The sequence below is a fragment of the Terrapene carolina genome, unplaced genomic scaffold (assembly GCF_002925995.2).
Source record: "Terrapene carolina triunguis isolate 2854851 unplaced genomic scaffold, T_m_triunguis-2.0 Scaffold180, whole genome shotgun sequence".
Lineage (NCBI taxonomy): Eukaryota > Metazoa > Chordata > Testudines > Emydidae > Terrapene > Terrapene triunguis.
This window is the reverse complement of record NW_020664531.1, coordinates 8,622,641-8,636,834: the sequence shown is the minus strand read 5'-3', so window position 1 is coordinate 8,636,834 and position 14,194 is coordinate 8,622,641. Positions and strand designations below refer to the sequence as shown.

At 42.3% G+C, this 14,194-nt stretch overlaps 1 protein-coding gene across 14 annotated transcripts in view; it reads right to left on the bottom strand.

Annotated features, from left to right (window-relative positions):
- Nucleotides 1-11,647, bottom strand: part of LOC113407018 (DNA-binding protein Ikaros) — a 78,335-nt gene extending 66,688 nt beyond the window's left edge. For all 14 annotated transcript variants that reach the window (XM_026654097.1, XM_026654084.1, XM_026654085.1 and 11 more), the window contains exons 1-2: nucleotides 11,608-11,647; nucleotides 2,944-3,057 (exon numbers count right to left, since the gene is read on the bottom strand). In XM_026654097.1, coding sequence (XP_026509882.1) covers nucleotides 2,944-3,057; nucleotides 11,608-11,647 — 154 coding nt within the window. The remainder of the gene's footprint in view (nucleotides 1-2,943; nucleotides 3,058-11,607) is intronic.
- Nucleotides 11,648-14,194: the final 2,547 nt, after the last annotated feature.

The window sequence follows — 14,194 nt, the reverse complement described above, 5'->3', positions numbered from 1 at the left end:
TTCACTGACTACGTAAAATGCATGCTGCATGCCAAGCCTTGCTAATGGGAGATGAAAGTCACGTATTTAACTCTGACAAAGATGGAATGATAAACAAAATGCCTCCCTTTTCAGCTGGAGGGACCCTGAAACATGCACTGATAAGTATTATGAAAGCAGAATTAGATTCTCCCTTATTATGAACCCCATTTTTACTTTTATTTTTTTTTTAAAAGGTAGCAAGCAGATGCATGTATTATACTTCAGACAGCACTAAGATTGTATAGAATATGGGGTAGTTATGAAATTGAGGCCTTTTAAACAGGAGAATATAATTTTCAGAGAAAAACTATGGTTAGCTCCGGGAGAAAAGATTATTAGAAAGTTTGAAAGCAAATCCAGCTCTGGGGGTCTAGAGAAATAACGTAAGTGTTGGATTCAGTGGCTATAATGAATAGTGCCCAGATAGCACAGTATTGCGAATTGTCTTTGTTGTTATATAGGACAGTGCATCTCTTCCTTGCAAGAATGAAACCCCTGCTACCTAAGTAGCCATGCATGGTACATGAGGGTCTTTGAGCAGCTGTAGAAAGATATGCTGCAGTCAAGATGATGAAGACCTGTTTTACCACTGGGATCCTATGAGGACAACAGATATATTTCATTGTATAGGAAACCCAGGAACAATGTGTTTGTTTTATAAAAACTCCCTGTAGATATGTACTACTTTGCAATCTCACTACAGGCGTGCTGAGAAGAATTGCACCACCAGCAAAGGTGGGTTTAAGCATGGACCATTTTGCATAATGTGTGTGCGGTTAAATAAATTTGATGTAATCAAAATATTGGCTGTTTTAAAAGTTATCTATATTCACCAGTTATTTGATTAGGAGGTTTTAAATCAAGATTTGAATACGTTGTAATGGCAGGTTATTGTGGGGGAGTGATAGGTTCCGTTCACTGATCATGTTAACAAAGATATAAAGGCCAACATTTTCAAAAACAGGTGCCTAAAGTTAGACTCCTAAATTCATAAGTGGCCTGATTTTCAAAACTGCGGAGTGTAACAATGACAGATCCCAGTCGTCGGCGGGCAGGACTGAACCTGGGACCTCTGGAGCGTAATACATGAGTCTCTACTGCATGAGCTAAAAGCCATATTGCTCCTTGCTAAGGCTGTAGAGCAAACTGATTAATCTCTCTCTAAGTGGTCTTGGTGCCACTAGATGGGACAGAACACCACAGCTGGAAGTGTGTGGGTTACACTGAGCACCTGTACTTTTTTTTCTTCTTTTTAAAGAGTCAGACCACTTATTTTAGGGGACCTAATTATGGCTTTAGGAGCCTAATTTTATGCTCCAACTTTTGAGAATATTTGCTTAAGCGCTGAACAAAATCAAGACTCCCAAGGCAGTATTGGGCTGGTGGTTCTATTCACTGCTTCGCCCCTGCCCTGCGGGATCAGTTTGGGGGAGCTATTTCCCCTTTTTGTGACTCCTCTTCCCCTCCCATCCTTTGTGTGTCTTCTCTGTTTAGAGTATAAACTCTTCAGGGCAGGGACCCTCTCAATCTTTTGTTTTTACAGCCTCTTGCACAAAAATGGGGCCCCATCTCTATTGGGGCCTCTAATTGCTATCATAAAATAAACCCTTCTTCTGGCACCTCTGTTTATCCAAATATCAATGGCATTTTACTAACCCCCAGTGTTGGCAGACAGACAAGGAGGGCATTTTAATATTTATTGCCTTTTCCTAACAAAAGGGACATTTCAGTCTTTCCTGGTATTAATCCCAGATCTGGAAGACAGAGGAAATGTTGATTCTATGGCTCTGTAAATTCCTGCTGAGTTGGCCACCCTAGTGGAGAGAAGCAGCAGCACAGGTATATTTGAATATTTTACTCTATCAGAGTAAATATAGGCACATACGTGTGTCAGCCAGCAACAGACCCAATCCTTCACACTGGGCTGTGAGTTAATGATTCTGCGCTTGTCTACACACTGCATTAGTCCACAACAGACAGGTGTAAATTCTAGTGTGCATTAGCATGTTGCACACTAACTGTGAACTCTGTTGGCATGCACTAAAACTTCCCTAGTGCATGTTAACATAGCTCCATTCCAAACAGTACTACATTAATGCACAGTGGAGGACTTTTAGTGCGTGCCAGGAGGGTCCACATGGGCCAGTTAGTGCTCAACACACTAGTGCTCATTAGAATTCACACTTGTCTTGGGTGGATTAAAGCACGAAGCAAGCAAGCTCTTAGTCTAAGAAGACGTATCAGCACTTTGCAAATCAGTTCTGGTTCATGATTAGCTGTAAACTGATGGATTTGGCCATTTTGCAGATTACACAGGAAAGAGAAATTCAAGTGATTTTCAGGGTATGCACAATAAAAACAGCAAGAGTCATTGCAGAGCAGTCTGTAAAAAGGTTGGACATATATAGCCAAAGAATTTGCAAGTTATGAGCAAACCATATGCTATAATGTGAAATGTTTGAAGAAATCCACCAAGCACAGAGCTAACGTGCTCATGGCCAAGCTAATGTTCAGATCAGAAAACTGAGTGTTCCACGTGTTAACAAAATTGGAGTAAGCTTTATTTTGCCTTGGAACCACGCACTTAATCTATTACTGATCTCTACAGCAAAACAGTTTCCTATGCAGAATGAGAAGGGTTTCATCTCCTTGAGGGAGATGCATGCAACCAGTCATGCTTTAGAAACTAGACAAGTGGCAGGATCTTTCTAGTTCCTTTAGGATGAACTGGCCTGCTGGCCTGCAGACTGCATTCCCCTAGGTGATGGCTGGGGGGAAAGCACTGAACAACCTCATTGAATTACCATCTGCTAAAGGGGATGAAGAGACTCAAGACTTCCTAGTATACCAGTCAACTATAGAGTATTTTGTTTAATACTATGGTGACTAATATTTCTAAACACAGCAGACCAACCATCTTACCCAAAACTCTATCATTCTTCTGCTGTCCTCCTGTACTGGTTGAAAGGTCTTCTGGTACAGGCATGGGCTCATCTGCATCATCTGGGACATCACTTATTGGAGGACTTTCCTTTCCTAGTCACAGAAGAATAAATAATAATGTAAGATTAATAATATTGGGTGGAATAGCTAAAACACTTACCAGGGACCCTAGCCTGCTATCCTCTTGCATGAAAAGCTCCTCCTGCAGTGGGAGGTATATGCATGGAAGAACATCCTTGCTAGATTTACTTTACCCAGAACATCAAGGGACTAACTTCTTACTTTTTTCTCTCGATGCTACATGAAGATAAGTAGATTTTTGCTCTGGTGCTAGCACCTACGAACAGCAAAACTATACTGACAAATTGTCTAAATGCTCTAAAAGCTCTACTCACAAATGACTAGGGTCTACAGAAGGGGTGGGCAAACTTTTTGGCCCAAGGGCCACACTGGGGTATGGAAATTGTATGGCGGGCCAGAAATGCTCACAAAATTGGGGGTAGGGGTGCGGGATGGGGTGAGGCCTCCGGCTGGGGGTGCGGGCTCTGGGGTGGGGCCAGAAATGAGTTCAGGGTACAGGGGGGGCTCTGGGTTGGGGTCCAGGGGGTGAGGGCTCTGGGGTGGGGCTGGGGATGAGGGTCTTGGGGTACAAGAGGAGGCTCTGGGCTGAGATTGAGGGGTTCAAAAGGCAGGAGGGGGATCAGGGCTGTGGCAGAGGAATGGGGTGTGGGGTTGGGCTCAGGGGTACAGGCTCCGGGCGGCGCTTACCACAAGCAGCTCCCGGAAGCATGTCCCCCCTCCGGCTCCAAGGCACAGCCAGGCGGCTCTGCGCGCTGCCCTGTCAGCAGGTGCCACCCCTGCAGCTCCCATTGGCTGTGAAACGTGGCCAATGGGAGCTGCGGAAGGAGCAGCGCCTGTGGACAGGGCAGCATGCAGAGCCCCCAGGCCACGCCACCGCGTACTACGTAGGAGCTGGAGGGGGTCGAGCCGGGGGAGGGGAGGGGTCATGCCGGCTGGAGCAGGACAAACCCCCGACCCCACTCCCCGGCTGGAGCTGAGGGCCAGATTAAATGGTCTGCCAGGCCGGATATGGCCCATAGTTTGCCCACCCCGGCTTACAGCATGGCTTCACTCTTAGCCACAGTTCTCACTGGCTGGCTCACAACACAGACTTAAAAATGGCTTGGCCCTACAAGATGCTTAGTTCCCTCAGCTCCCAGTGACTTCTATCACTCAGCATCTTGCATGATTTGGCTTGACAGTGCACTGCTGCCAGAATCAAGTACAACCCAACATGGTACTGCTTTGTGTTTTGTGATCTCTCGTTGGCAAAGTGAAACAAACCAATAGCTTGAATACAAGCTTTTTGCAGTATAAACAAATCAGGTTCCATAGCAATTTTTTAAATTAAAAAGGTAACATTTCAGTTCCAAATGCAAAACATTTCAGAAAATAATTCCACTCCTAATTACTGCACTATGACAGATGGGGAGGTTTCCTGTGTTGATTTTCATTCACTGTGGGCAGGACCGGCTCCAGGGTTTTGCCGCCCCAAACGGCGGAAGAAAAAAAAAAAAGTCGCGATCGCAATTGTGATCGGCGGCACTCCGGCGACAGCTCCACTGCGCCGCTTTCGTCTTCGGCGGGAATTCGGCAGCAGGTGCTTCCCTCTGAGAGGGACCCACCGCCAAACAGCCGGACGTGCCACCCCTTCCCCTTGGCCGCCCCAAGCACCTGCTTGCTGGGCTGGTGCCGGCCCTGACTGTGGATACAACACTGTTGTCTAGTACTACAGCATGCATTATCCTGCCAAGAGGCCCTCTTACAATGGCTTTAAACACTATTCGTCAAATTCAGGCCTGGTGTCACTCTACTGTAGCCAATGGAGTTATCTAGGAGATTAATTTAGACCGCCATTATTAAGAGACAATTCTTTTATCAAACAATAAAGAATGAGATAGACAATGGGCTGGATTCTGATCTCACTGATGTCGGAATAACACCACTAACTTTACCAGCTTTAATTACTGAGGGCCTTTTATGAAGATCATCTACAAGTATTTGAAGACGGTATAGAAAGGAAAGTGCTGCTAAGGACTTTGTGGCTACATAACTAGGTATAAAGAGATTAAATTTAAAAGGGAAAAAAAAAAGAAGTTGACTTAATTTCTTATTGATGAATTTATCAGATTGTACAACAGTCTCCCAAGGGAAGCAGCAGGAGCAGCATCAGATGAATCATTTAAAACTACGGTGGACAAAGAACTTCAGGATAAACTGTGGGGATTAATCCCCACACTGGCAGGAGGACAGACTATATTATATGGGTTAAAATGTCTTCCACATTTATTTATGGAGATATCCTATCTCCTAGAACAGTCCTGAAAGGTCATTGAGTCTAGCCCCCTGCCTTAACTAGCAGGACCAAGTACTGATTTTGTCCCACATCCCTAAGTGGCCCTCTCCAGGATTGAACTCACAATACTGGGTTTAGCAGGCCAATGCTCAAACCACTGAGCTATCCCTCCCCCCAACTTCTAATTCCCATCTCTAACTTCTATGGTATTTTCATAAAGAGACAAATAATACTGACTAGATGTGGATGCTCAGCTGAAGATGGGTTGGGTAAGGGAAAAGAAGGAGCATGAACTCAGAGCAAAAAAGAACAAAGCAGGAAGCAAGCTGATTAAAATGTTGTTCCGATTATTATTTGCTCAGATCCTTTGTGCAGCTAGCCCTGTAATTTCCTTCACTACTTTACAGACTTTAAGAAACTTAAGAACTGCCAACAACTTTTTCACGGCAAGTCACAACTTGCCAAGCTGAGATGTATCTTACAGAGAGTGGGGTAATATGGTTTAAACATTTGAGCTATTTAAAAAGAAGAAGAAGAAGAAATTTAACTCATGGGCGAGGGTCATTCCCAATCAGAACCAGTTTCCCTAATCTTAGATTTTTCTTGGCAAAATGGCTTAAAAATAAATAAATCAAAAGCCACTTGCCAGTTTCAAGGCCCTATTGTGCTCTCCATTACTCCAGTTAAAGCCCACATACTTACTCTAGATTTGGGAGAAGAGCGATTATAAAAAGCATCAGGCTTGTGTTTCTAAAGACCAGTTTAAATAGGTAACTGCATACCACATGGAATAGCAAGCATAAAATCAGAACTGTATTCCTCCCCAAAGTTAGGCATCCTACCTCCACATCTTTAAAGGAAGCTTTTTGGGATTCAAAAAAAATTTAGAAGGCCAAGCACTTTGGCAGTTTACTGTAAATAACCAGGTTTGCCAGATGGATATGGATTGCTGCTTGTTTAGTTTTACTAAAGAATGGGGCCAGACACCCAACTGGTGTAAATCAGTGGACTTCAGTGGAGCTGATTTACACAAGCTGAAGATCGAACACACTACTTTGTTTGAGGAAACTCCACTTTGCAAACTTTGCTTTAATAACTCTTGTCACAGAAGCTTGGGATTTCTTCCCACCGCACATGATAGCACAATCCTTGTATACGAAAAGACTGGGTAAAAATAATAGTTTTAAAATAGCTATGTTTGTGGAGCTTTTTCTCTTGGATTCCAGAGCATGATATTCTTATTTCATGCCTTAACTACATCTAAATTGTTACACCTTGATAAATTCACTACTGCATGGCAATCTTACAGATATGCAATCTTGCTAACATTTCTTGCAGATGGATTTAAAAATGGAAAGGGGGAAAAGAAACAGTTCTCCATTTAATTTCTTACAGGCATGTCCAGAATAACAACAGATGTAAGGGATGTAATTGTAAAACTAGTAGTGAGCACTGGGACCATTTGTTAAAATGTCACAAAATCATAGAAGTCCCACACATTTACTTCACTCTTATACATAGTTTTGCTCAAAGTGTGTGAAACACACACACACACAGCAGTCTAGCATCTAGGTGTAAATTTTGTTTTTTTAAAACAGCCTTAAAACATACCCTTGTTTATAAAAAGCTTTAGAGGGAAAGCACAGGACTTCTGGGAAATCTGAAATCTATTCATGGCTTTGCCACTGAGTCATTGGGTGACCTTGGGTAAGTCACTTAAGCCAAAAATTTTAAACTTGGATGCCTAAAATCAGGCACCCAAATCCATATTTAGGCTCTCCAAATAGGGTCTCAAATGCCTAACTCCTGACACATGTGTGAGAGAATTGTAGCATTAGGGCCCAACCCTGCAGACTGTTTATTTTGCAAACTGAAGGCCCTCAACCTCTTTGTACTTCAGTTTCTCCATCTGTAGCATGGGAATGATAGCACTGACTACCAAACAGGAGTTTTGGGAAACTTACAGAACCAATCCAAGAATGTTCTGAGCATTTTTTACTCCCAATGAAGCCAACGAGCACAGAGCTGGCTCAGCATCTCCACAGAATTTTTTGATGTCTCCGAGGTTCAGGCCAGAAAGGTGCTTTAGAAGCACTCAGTATTATTAAAAGTAAGACAGTAAATGTTTTCTTTTAGAAATACTGCATCTTTACTTTTCTAGAAACTAATATTAGCTAAAAGAGCTTCTGAAGCTTTAGGGTTATTTTGAGTGGTAACTCTATGGTCACTTACACAGTAATGCAAGAAGAAAGAAATAAGATTGTCTTGACTGAAGACTAGAAACCTAATTCTCCTTTCACTTATGTCACCTTTAAACTGGTGTAAAGTCACTGAGATTGATGAAATTTCTCCCAATTTACACTGGCTTAAGAAGAGAATCAGACGCAATGACTGGAGCTAAATGCAGCTAAGCCGATTTACACCAGCTGAGGCTCTAGCCTGCCATGTCAGAAGCAAAACCTTTTTCCCTGTTTTCTCATCAACTGGCAAAAGTTGAGAACTACAAATAGTGGTTCCTTGGGGAGATCTTTGTGTGATAGTGGTGAAAACATTCACACTGGTCTTTCATTCTCCCTCAACTGTTAGACCCAATCTAGAACTGAAAAAAACAGCAGGATAAACACTGCTGGTTAAGTGAGATATTATCTGTGTTTTCTGATTCTCTTGTATGGGCACCGGATACGGTTTGGTTAAATGTATGTCAGCTCTCTCTTCATTTCAGAACTGCAACTGCTTGCCTCATGAAATATCACTTTCAGGAGAAAAAAGGGTGAACTCTGAGCTTATCATAGAGCATTTTGGTTCCTTTAGGAGCTAGCAGTGACCGAATTCCAAGAAGTGGGAACATTTGTGTTGCAAACCCAAAGGGCCTGACTCTGATCTCACTTATGCCCATTTTATGCTGTGTTGGTCTGATTCTCCACTGACACACCTTGTGTCCGTTACAGCTATGCAAGTAAATGGCTTCCAAGTGCTACCATTCTGACTTGACAGGGCTCTTACACCTACTTTACAAAGTATGAATAACTATACCAAGCGAAAGGCAGTGGCACATCTAGCCCATTGGCTCAGATTCTACAGTGGGGCTGAGGAGCACTAGGCACAGTGCAGGAGAAGAGTACCACGGTATTTTACAGCTGCAGTTATGACCCCTCAGTCCTGGGACTGTACAACTGCCAAGCTTGTCCCCAACATATTACAGCAGCCTTGCCCTGCAATTATGTCCCTGGAAGCATATGGCATCCCCAATAGGGCATGATTCCCTTCATCCCATGCCTACTGGCCAGCAGAGCTGGCCAACCAAGCAGGGGCGGTTCCAGGCACCAGCGCAGCAAGCGCATGCCTGGGATGGCAAGCCGTGGGGGGCAGTCTGCCGGTCGCTGTGAGGGCGGCAGTCAGGCTGCCTTTGGCGGCGTGCCTGCGGGAGGTCCGCCGGTCCCGTGGTTTCGGTGGCAATTCGGCAGCGGGTACGCCGAAGACGCGGGACCAGCGGACCTCCTGCAGGCGCGCCGCTGAAAGCCGCCTGACTGCCATGCTTGGGGCGGCAAAATACATAGAGCCGCCCCTGATGGGAAGGAAATAAGTAGCACCCCTTGAAGGGGTGTAAGCAGCATGTAACTGCTCCTGTGAGCTCCAGAGAGCATTCTGCCCCTGCCCCCCCTCCAAGCTGTTTTTCGTGGCATGAAAACTAGGCCATGCTACTGTATGCAGCATCACATACTCAATAATATCAGATAGAAAAATAAGATATTGAAATGATTTATTGAATCAACAGTTGACCTGTGGATGATGTCACCACCAACATCAGAATACTTTACTCGTATTAATGAGGGCTCAGTCAAGTATTTGTGGGGATTAATCCAGTAGGCTGTTGCCTTTGGAATACTGTGTGTGCACACAGCTCAGATCACAAATGAAAGCAAGTGTAAGCTATTCTGTGGCCATTTGATCACATCACCAACACAACTAACTGTTCAGCAGAACTGACAGTCTCTGCTCCAAGAGAGCCCAAGAGTCAAAGATCAATGGGTCACTGGCACAGCAGAGTGGGGAGGTTTATGCAGGGCATTTGCTGTTGGCAGATTATATCAGGGAGCTAAAATTCACCTCAGAGTCCACTTTTTTTAAGAAAGGAAAATCACCACCAAAGAATCTTACTTATTGTCTCACTTATTGTCACCTAAGGATGCTGTGGAAATACTAGAAGTGGTACCAATCCTTCAGCAGTATTCCCCTCACTTAGAAATACTACTGGAGTTCCCTTCAAATCATCCCCCCAAGGAAAGAGGCAGAGAGTGTGGCCTCCTAACCCATGAGTCAAAGCAGCCTCCCGTCCCCTAGAGAGCTAGCCCACAATACTGCTCCTCCTCACAGCAGCATAGCTTGTATGGGAGTGATGCTGCCTCTGGCCAGCCATTGCAAGAGGGAGCAGATGTGGAGTTCAAGTTAATGCTATTTTAAGCACCATAACATTGGGTGTGGATATCCACTAGGATATGTGCTGCCATAGAGGCAGAGAATGATACAACTGTCTCCAGCCCCCCTGGAACCCAGCAGAGCCCAATCCCCATGAGGCACCCATGTACGGGATTGTGCAGCACACAGAATCATTGAATTTGAATTAGAACACAACTAAAAGCTCTAGTCTAAACAGATCCTAATAATTTTGTCTATATAAGGAATACAGGATCTGTGCTCCATTGCTTTTCCTGTTGAGCAGTGTATGTGCCAAACTATACACAGATAGCAAGTTTTTAATTATTTCAATATGCAATAAAAGTTTGATGCTCAATATATTTAGTTATAATGTAAAGATGATGATGATGATGATGATGGATTATTCGGGGGAAATCAACAAACCCATACAGAATAGCTGAAAATTTTCTGTTGAAAAGTGTGATGGAAAATGGCTTTTTTTTTTCCCCCTCTCAAAACAGAATGTTCCATGGGACACATCCATTTTATTTTAATCTTATCAGGTTTTCATCTAAAATATAAAAAAAATGTTTTTTTATTTTCTGATGAAAACTCAAAAAGATTTCTAAATCTTTTTGAAAAAAAAATATACATATATATATATATATATATACATACATATACACACACACACACAAAATTTAGTTCTGCATATATATAATTTACTTTTTCATTTTTCCTTCAAAATGAGATGAAAATGATATTTACAGTTTTCATCTAATTTTTTTCAGGAAAAAATGTCCTGACCATCTCTATGGTCCAAGGCCATTTTATGATCACATACAGCTGTTCTTTAGGTACTGATCCTCCAAACACTTATGCACATGTTTAATTTTAACTGTGACAGTTGCCCGTTAAAGTGAACCACCTGCTTAAGTGTCTGCAAGATGGAGGCCTCAATGAACAAAGGTGGCCTGTTCTAAACAGCATACTAAAAGTGAAAACTGGAAGTAATTTGCCATTACTGTTGTCAAATATTAGGGAACCTATGGGGAGGGCAAACTATATGGCTCCTTGAGACTAGAGATGGAGCACTATAGTATTAAGAATAGTATTATCTTGATAATTATATTTTCAGACTTGCCAAGGGACCAGTTCTAACCTCAATGAAGTCAATAATAAAACTCCCAATGGGAGAAACACAAGAAGCCAAGGGCCTGTAGAATCCTAACTATGATATTCATAGGGCAAATTTTAGAGGCCTAACTCTTCCAAGCAACACTTAAAGGTTCTTTCAATGCGTTGACACCTTGGAATAAAAGAGTTCTGACCCTTAAAGTCTAATGCCATTGGTGCTATGGCTTTTACTATCTACCCAGATATTTATCTAGCCAGCCTTTATTTCTTAAGCCAAATTGCATTATAAGAGATTTGGGGGTACGGGGACAGGAGAGATTCCATAAACCTACTTGGTGAGCAATTTTTTTTAAATTAATATTTTCCCCTCATGACTGAAGTTTACTTGTCCTGAAACCGGCATGTACCAGTCAATCTTTTGTCCATTCCCCCGTCCCCCCCAAATACCCTCCAATGTGAGTCTGACCATGCTTCAAGGATATATTACTGTAGGTTTAATACAAAACTACTTATATTTTCCTTGGCTTCGTTATTTATAAAGTTCCTTTTAAAAAAGTCTATGCACTACTAGGTTTGATATTAAGTGATACCATTAATTATGTCCTGCTTTCCACTCTGGCATTACAAAAGATCCAAAGCAATTATAATGACAATAACAACAACACTGCACTCTGGTACAGAGATTAACAGGAATTCAGGATTTTCATCGTAGATGTATTCTTTAAGGATCTCACCTGAAACCTGAGACATATCTTGAGCCTCATCTGTTTCCATTTTCCTCAAGTAATCTAAGAAAGAGAGGAAGAGCATTAAGTTAATGTGAAACACAAAAAAACAAGACAAAAAGCGTGGGGTGGGGGGAAAGAAAAATCCTTTGCTATTTAACTATGAGATTATCTGGCAAGAATAATGTATTTTTCTCTTTATTTTCCTCCCTGAATACCTGAGTATCAGACTGGCACAGACCTTGATCCTTTTAAAAACAGCATTACAAAGATTTATAAAAATATCATTACAAGCACAGGAGGACCAAATTTGTTATTTATTGTTAATTTCCTACTGCATAATAACCCAAAATGCAAACTGACTGCAACAAAATTAAGCAGAAAATTAAATGGCCCTGGGTCATTGTAGGCACAGAATTCATTCTCTTGGTTGATCCATAGTTATGTTCTTTCTAATTTACTGAGCATGCATCGATGAACCTTGAGTCAGCTTGGTGACACGCGTACAATCAGCAATCAAAAAACGAAGCAATTTGCTGAAGAATGTCTCATTTACCCAGGCAGGGCTGCATATCTGAGCAGCAACCGCCACTGCCTCCATTAATAATGAATACACCTCAAGCAGTGGCAGATGGGCAAAACAGCAGCTTCAGTCTTTGGCCCTCACTCTTTCAGGAGCCCTTGCTTCAGACCACATCAGCTTTCTTCTACACAGGGAGAAGTAAAGCTCCCTAAAATAGCAAAACAAGCCCAGGAGACAAAGGGAACCCAGGCCTTCCTGTTTTGCTGACAGATGGCTGGCTCCTCAGATTGGTAACAAATACTGGGAAGCTACTGCCCTTCTGTTGCAACACATAATGTTCTGAGAGTAAGTTGCGAGTGACCACAAACTCCAGGGAGAAGCACGCTGAGGATTAGTGGGTAGAAATAAAATTAAAGTTTTCACTTGGAGCACAAGCCTACTAGTCTGAAGTCTCAAGTGCCTATGGTGGACATCTGGTAGCGCCTTGGATAATAAATGGCTTACTAGAGCAGGTATTCCCAGCACAACCTGATACTGAACTTTCAGCATGGTGCTGGCAACTCAGGTAACCTTAGGAGAAAAAAGTTCTTTAACCTGTAAACTCTGTCTACTACAAGGCTTTGGGCCATGTCCTCATCTAATGTAAACTATCATAGCTTCTTTGACTTCAATAGAACTATGACAGTTTACACCAGCTGAGAATCTGGCTCCTTTGACATCGTTACATTCAAGGCACTACCACCACCAATCTAGTTTTCTGGAATCAGAAAGGTGGCAATGGAAACTGGAAACCTATTTCCATGAAAGAGTTAGAAACAGAGGAGTATAGTGGTTGAGTTACTGTACAAAGAGTTATAACACTATTCTGATGTTTGGGGCAAGTGTACAATATCCATTCTTCTCAAATCCTCAAACATCTCTTTTTCTTAAGAAAGAAAGAAGCCATCAGTAATGTTGGGGATAGTAACGTGATACCAAATACATGGTAGTGGAAAAGCTTGTAACAGCAGTAGTCCTATTTAATTCTCCAATGAATTTTATGGACTTCCCAGGCAACATTTGTCTCAGAACTCATACAGTGCACCTCAGATCTAACAGTCTGCTCTTCAGACACATGCAAGTCTCCCTTTCATGTCAATGGAAGCTTTGTGCACAAGGAAGAGCCCAGTATCAGTGTGCACATCTGCTGTGTGGATTTAAGAGCAGACTTTTACCCTCTGCATTTTGCTACCACGCCTTCAGTCTGTCCCCTCCACCAGGCATTCCACCCACTGCATAACTGTCATAATGCTACTAAACATACCAGAACGTTTTGTTTTGCTTTATTTCAGTCCCAAATTTTAGTCCCAGCCAAAACAATTTGTAAAAAATCACTGCCTAAAATAACTGTAGCTTTGCAAAACACAACAAGCTTCCTCCCACCCAACAATTTACATCAACTTCTATGGGACAGAAGAGATTTCAATTTGTCCATTGTTTAATAAAGATAGGCTGTGTTTCCCACTGATTACTTATCATGAGGGAGGGGAAATCCAACATCATCTTCTAATTGTAACCTGTTCAGTTACCGGAAATGTGGTATGTACTGGTAGGTGGGACTGTACAAAAGTCCAGTCTCCATATACACATTCCCTTAGTTCTCCTGCAAGGTTCACTGAACACAAATGAAGAAAAAGACATTCCTATGCATTTCTTGGTGCCTTAGATGATCATCCAGCTGTTTGATAAACACAGTTTCATTGTGGCATGGTGAACTCCAGCCAAACAAAAACTCAAGAAAATATACAACAAAAGGGAATCCTATACATTAATTAAACAGTGTCTCTAGAATAATTAGAAAATGCTTCAAGATGTACTTCCAGGGCTTCAGAGAAGACAAAGCAAAATATGGGGGGTTTCTTCTTCCTCAATAAATCCACTAAAGACGGTCACTTCCACAGAAAAGGATATTTAAATATGAAAGTTTCTATTTTATTATTCCCATAATTACCCACCTTTAACATGACAAACCATACAACCCCAATGTTTCTGCAGCATACCAAGTACTGAATCATTCCTATTCTCTGAAAGCAT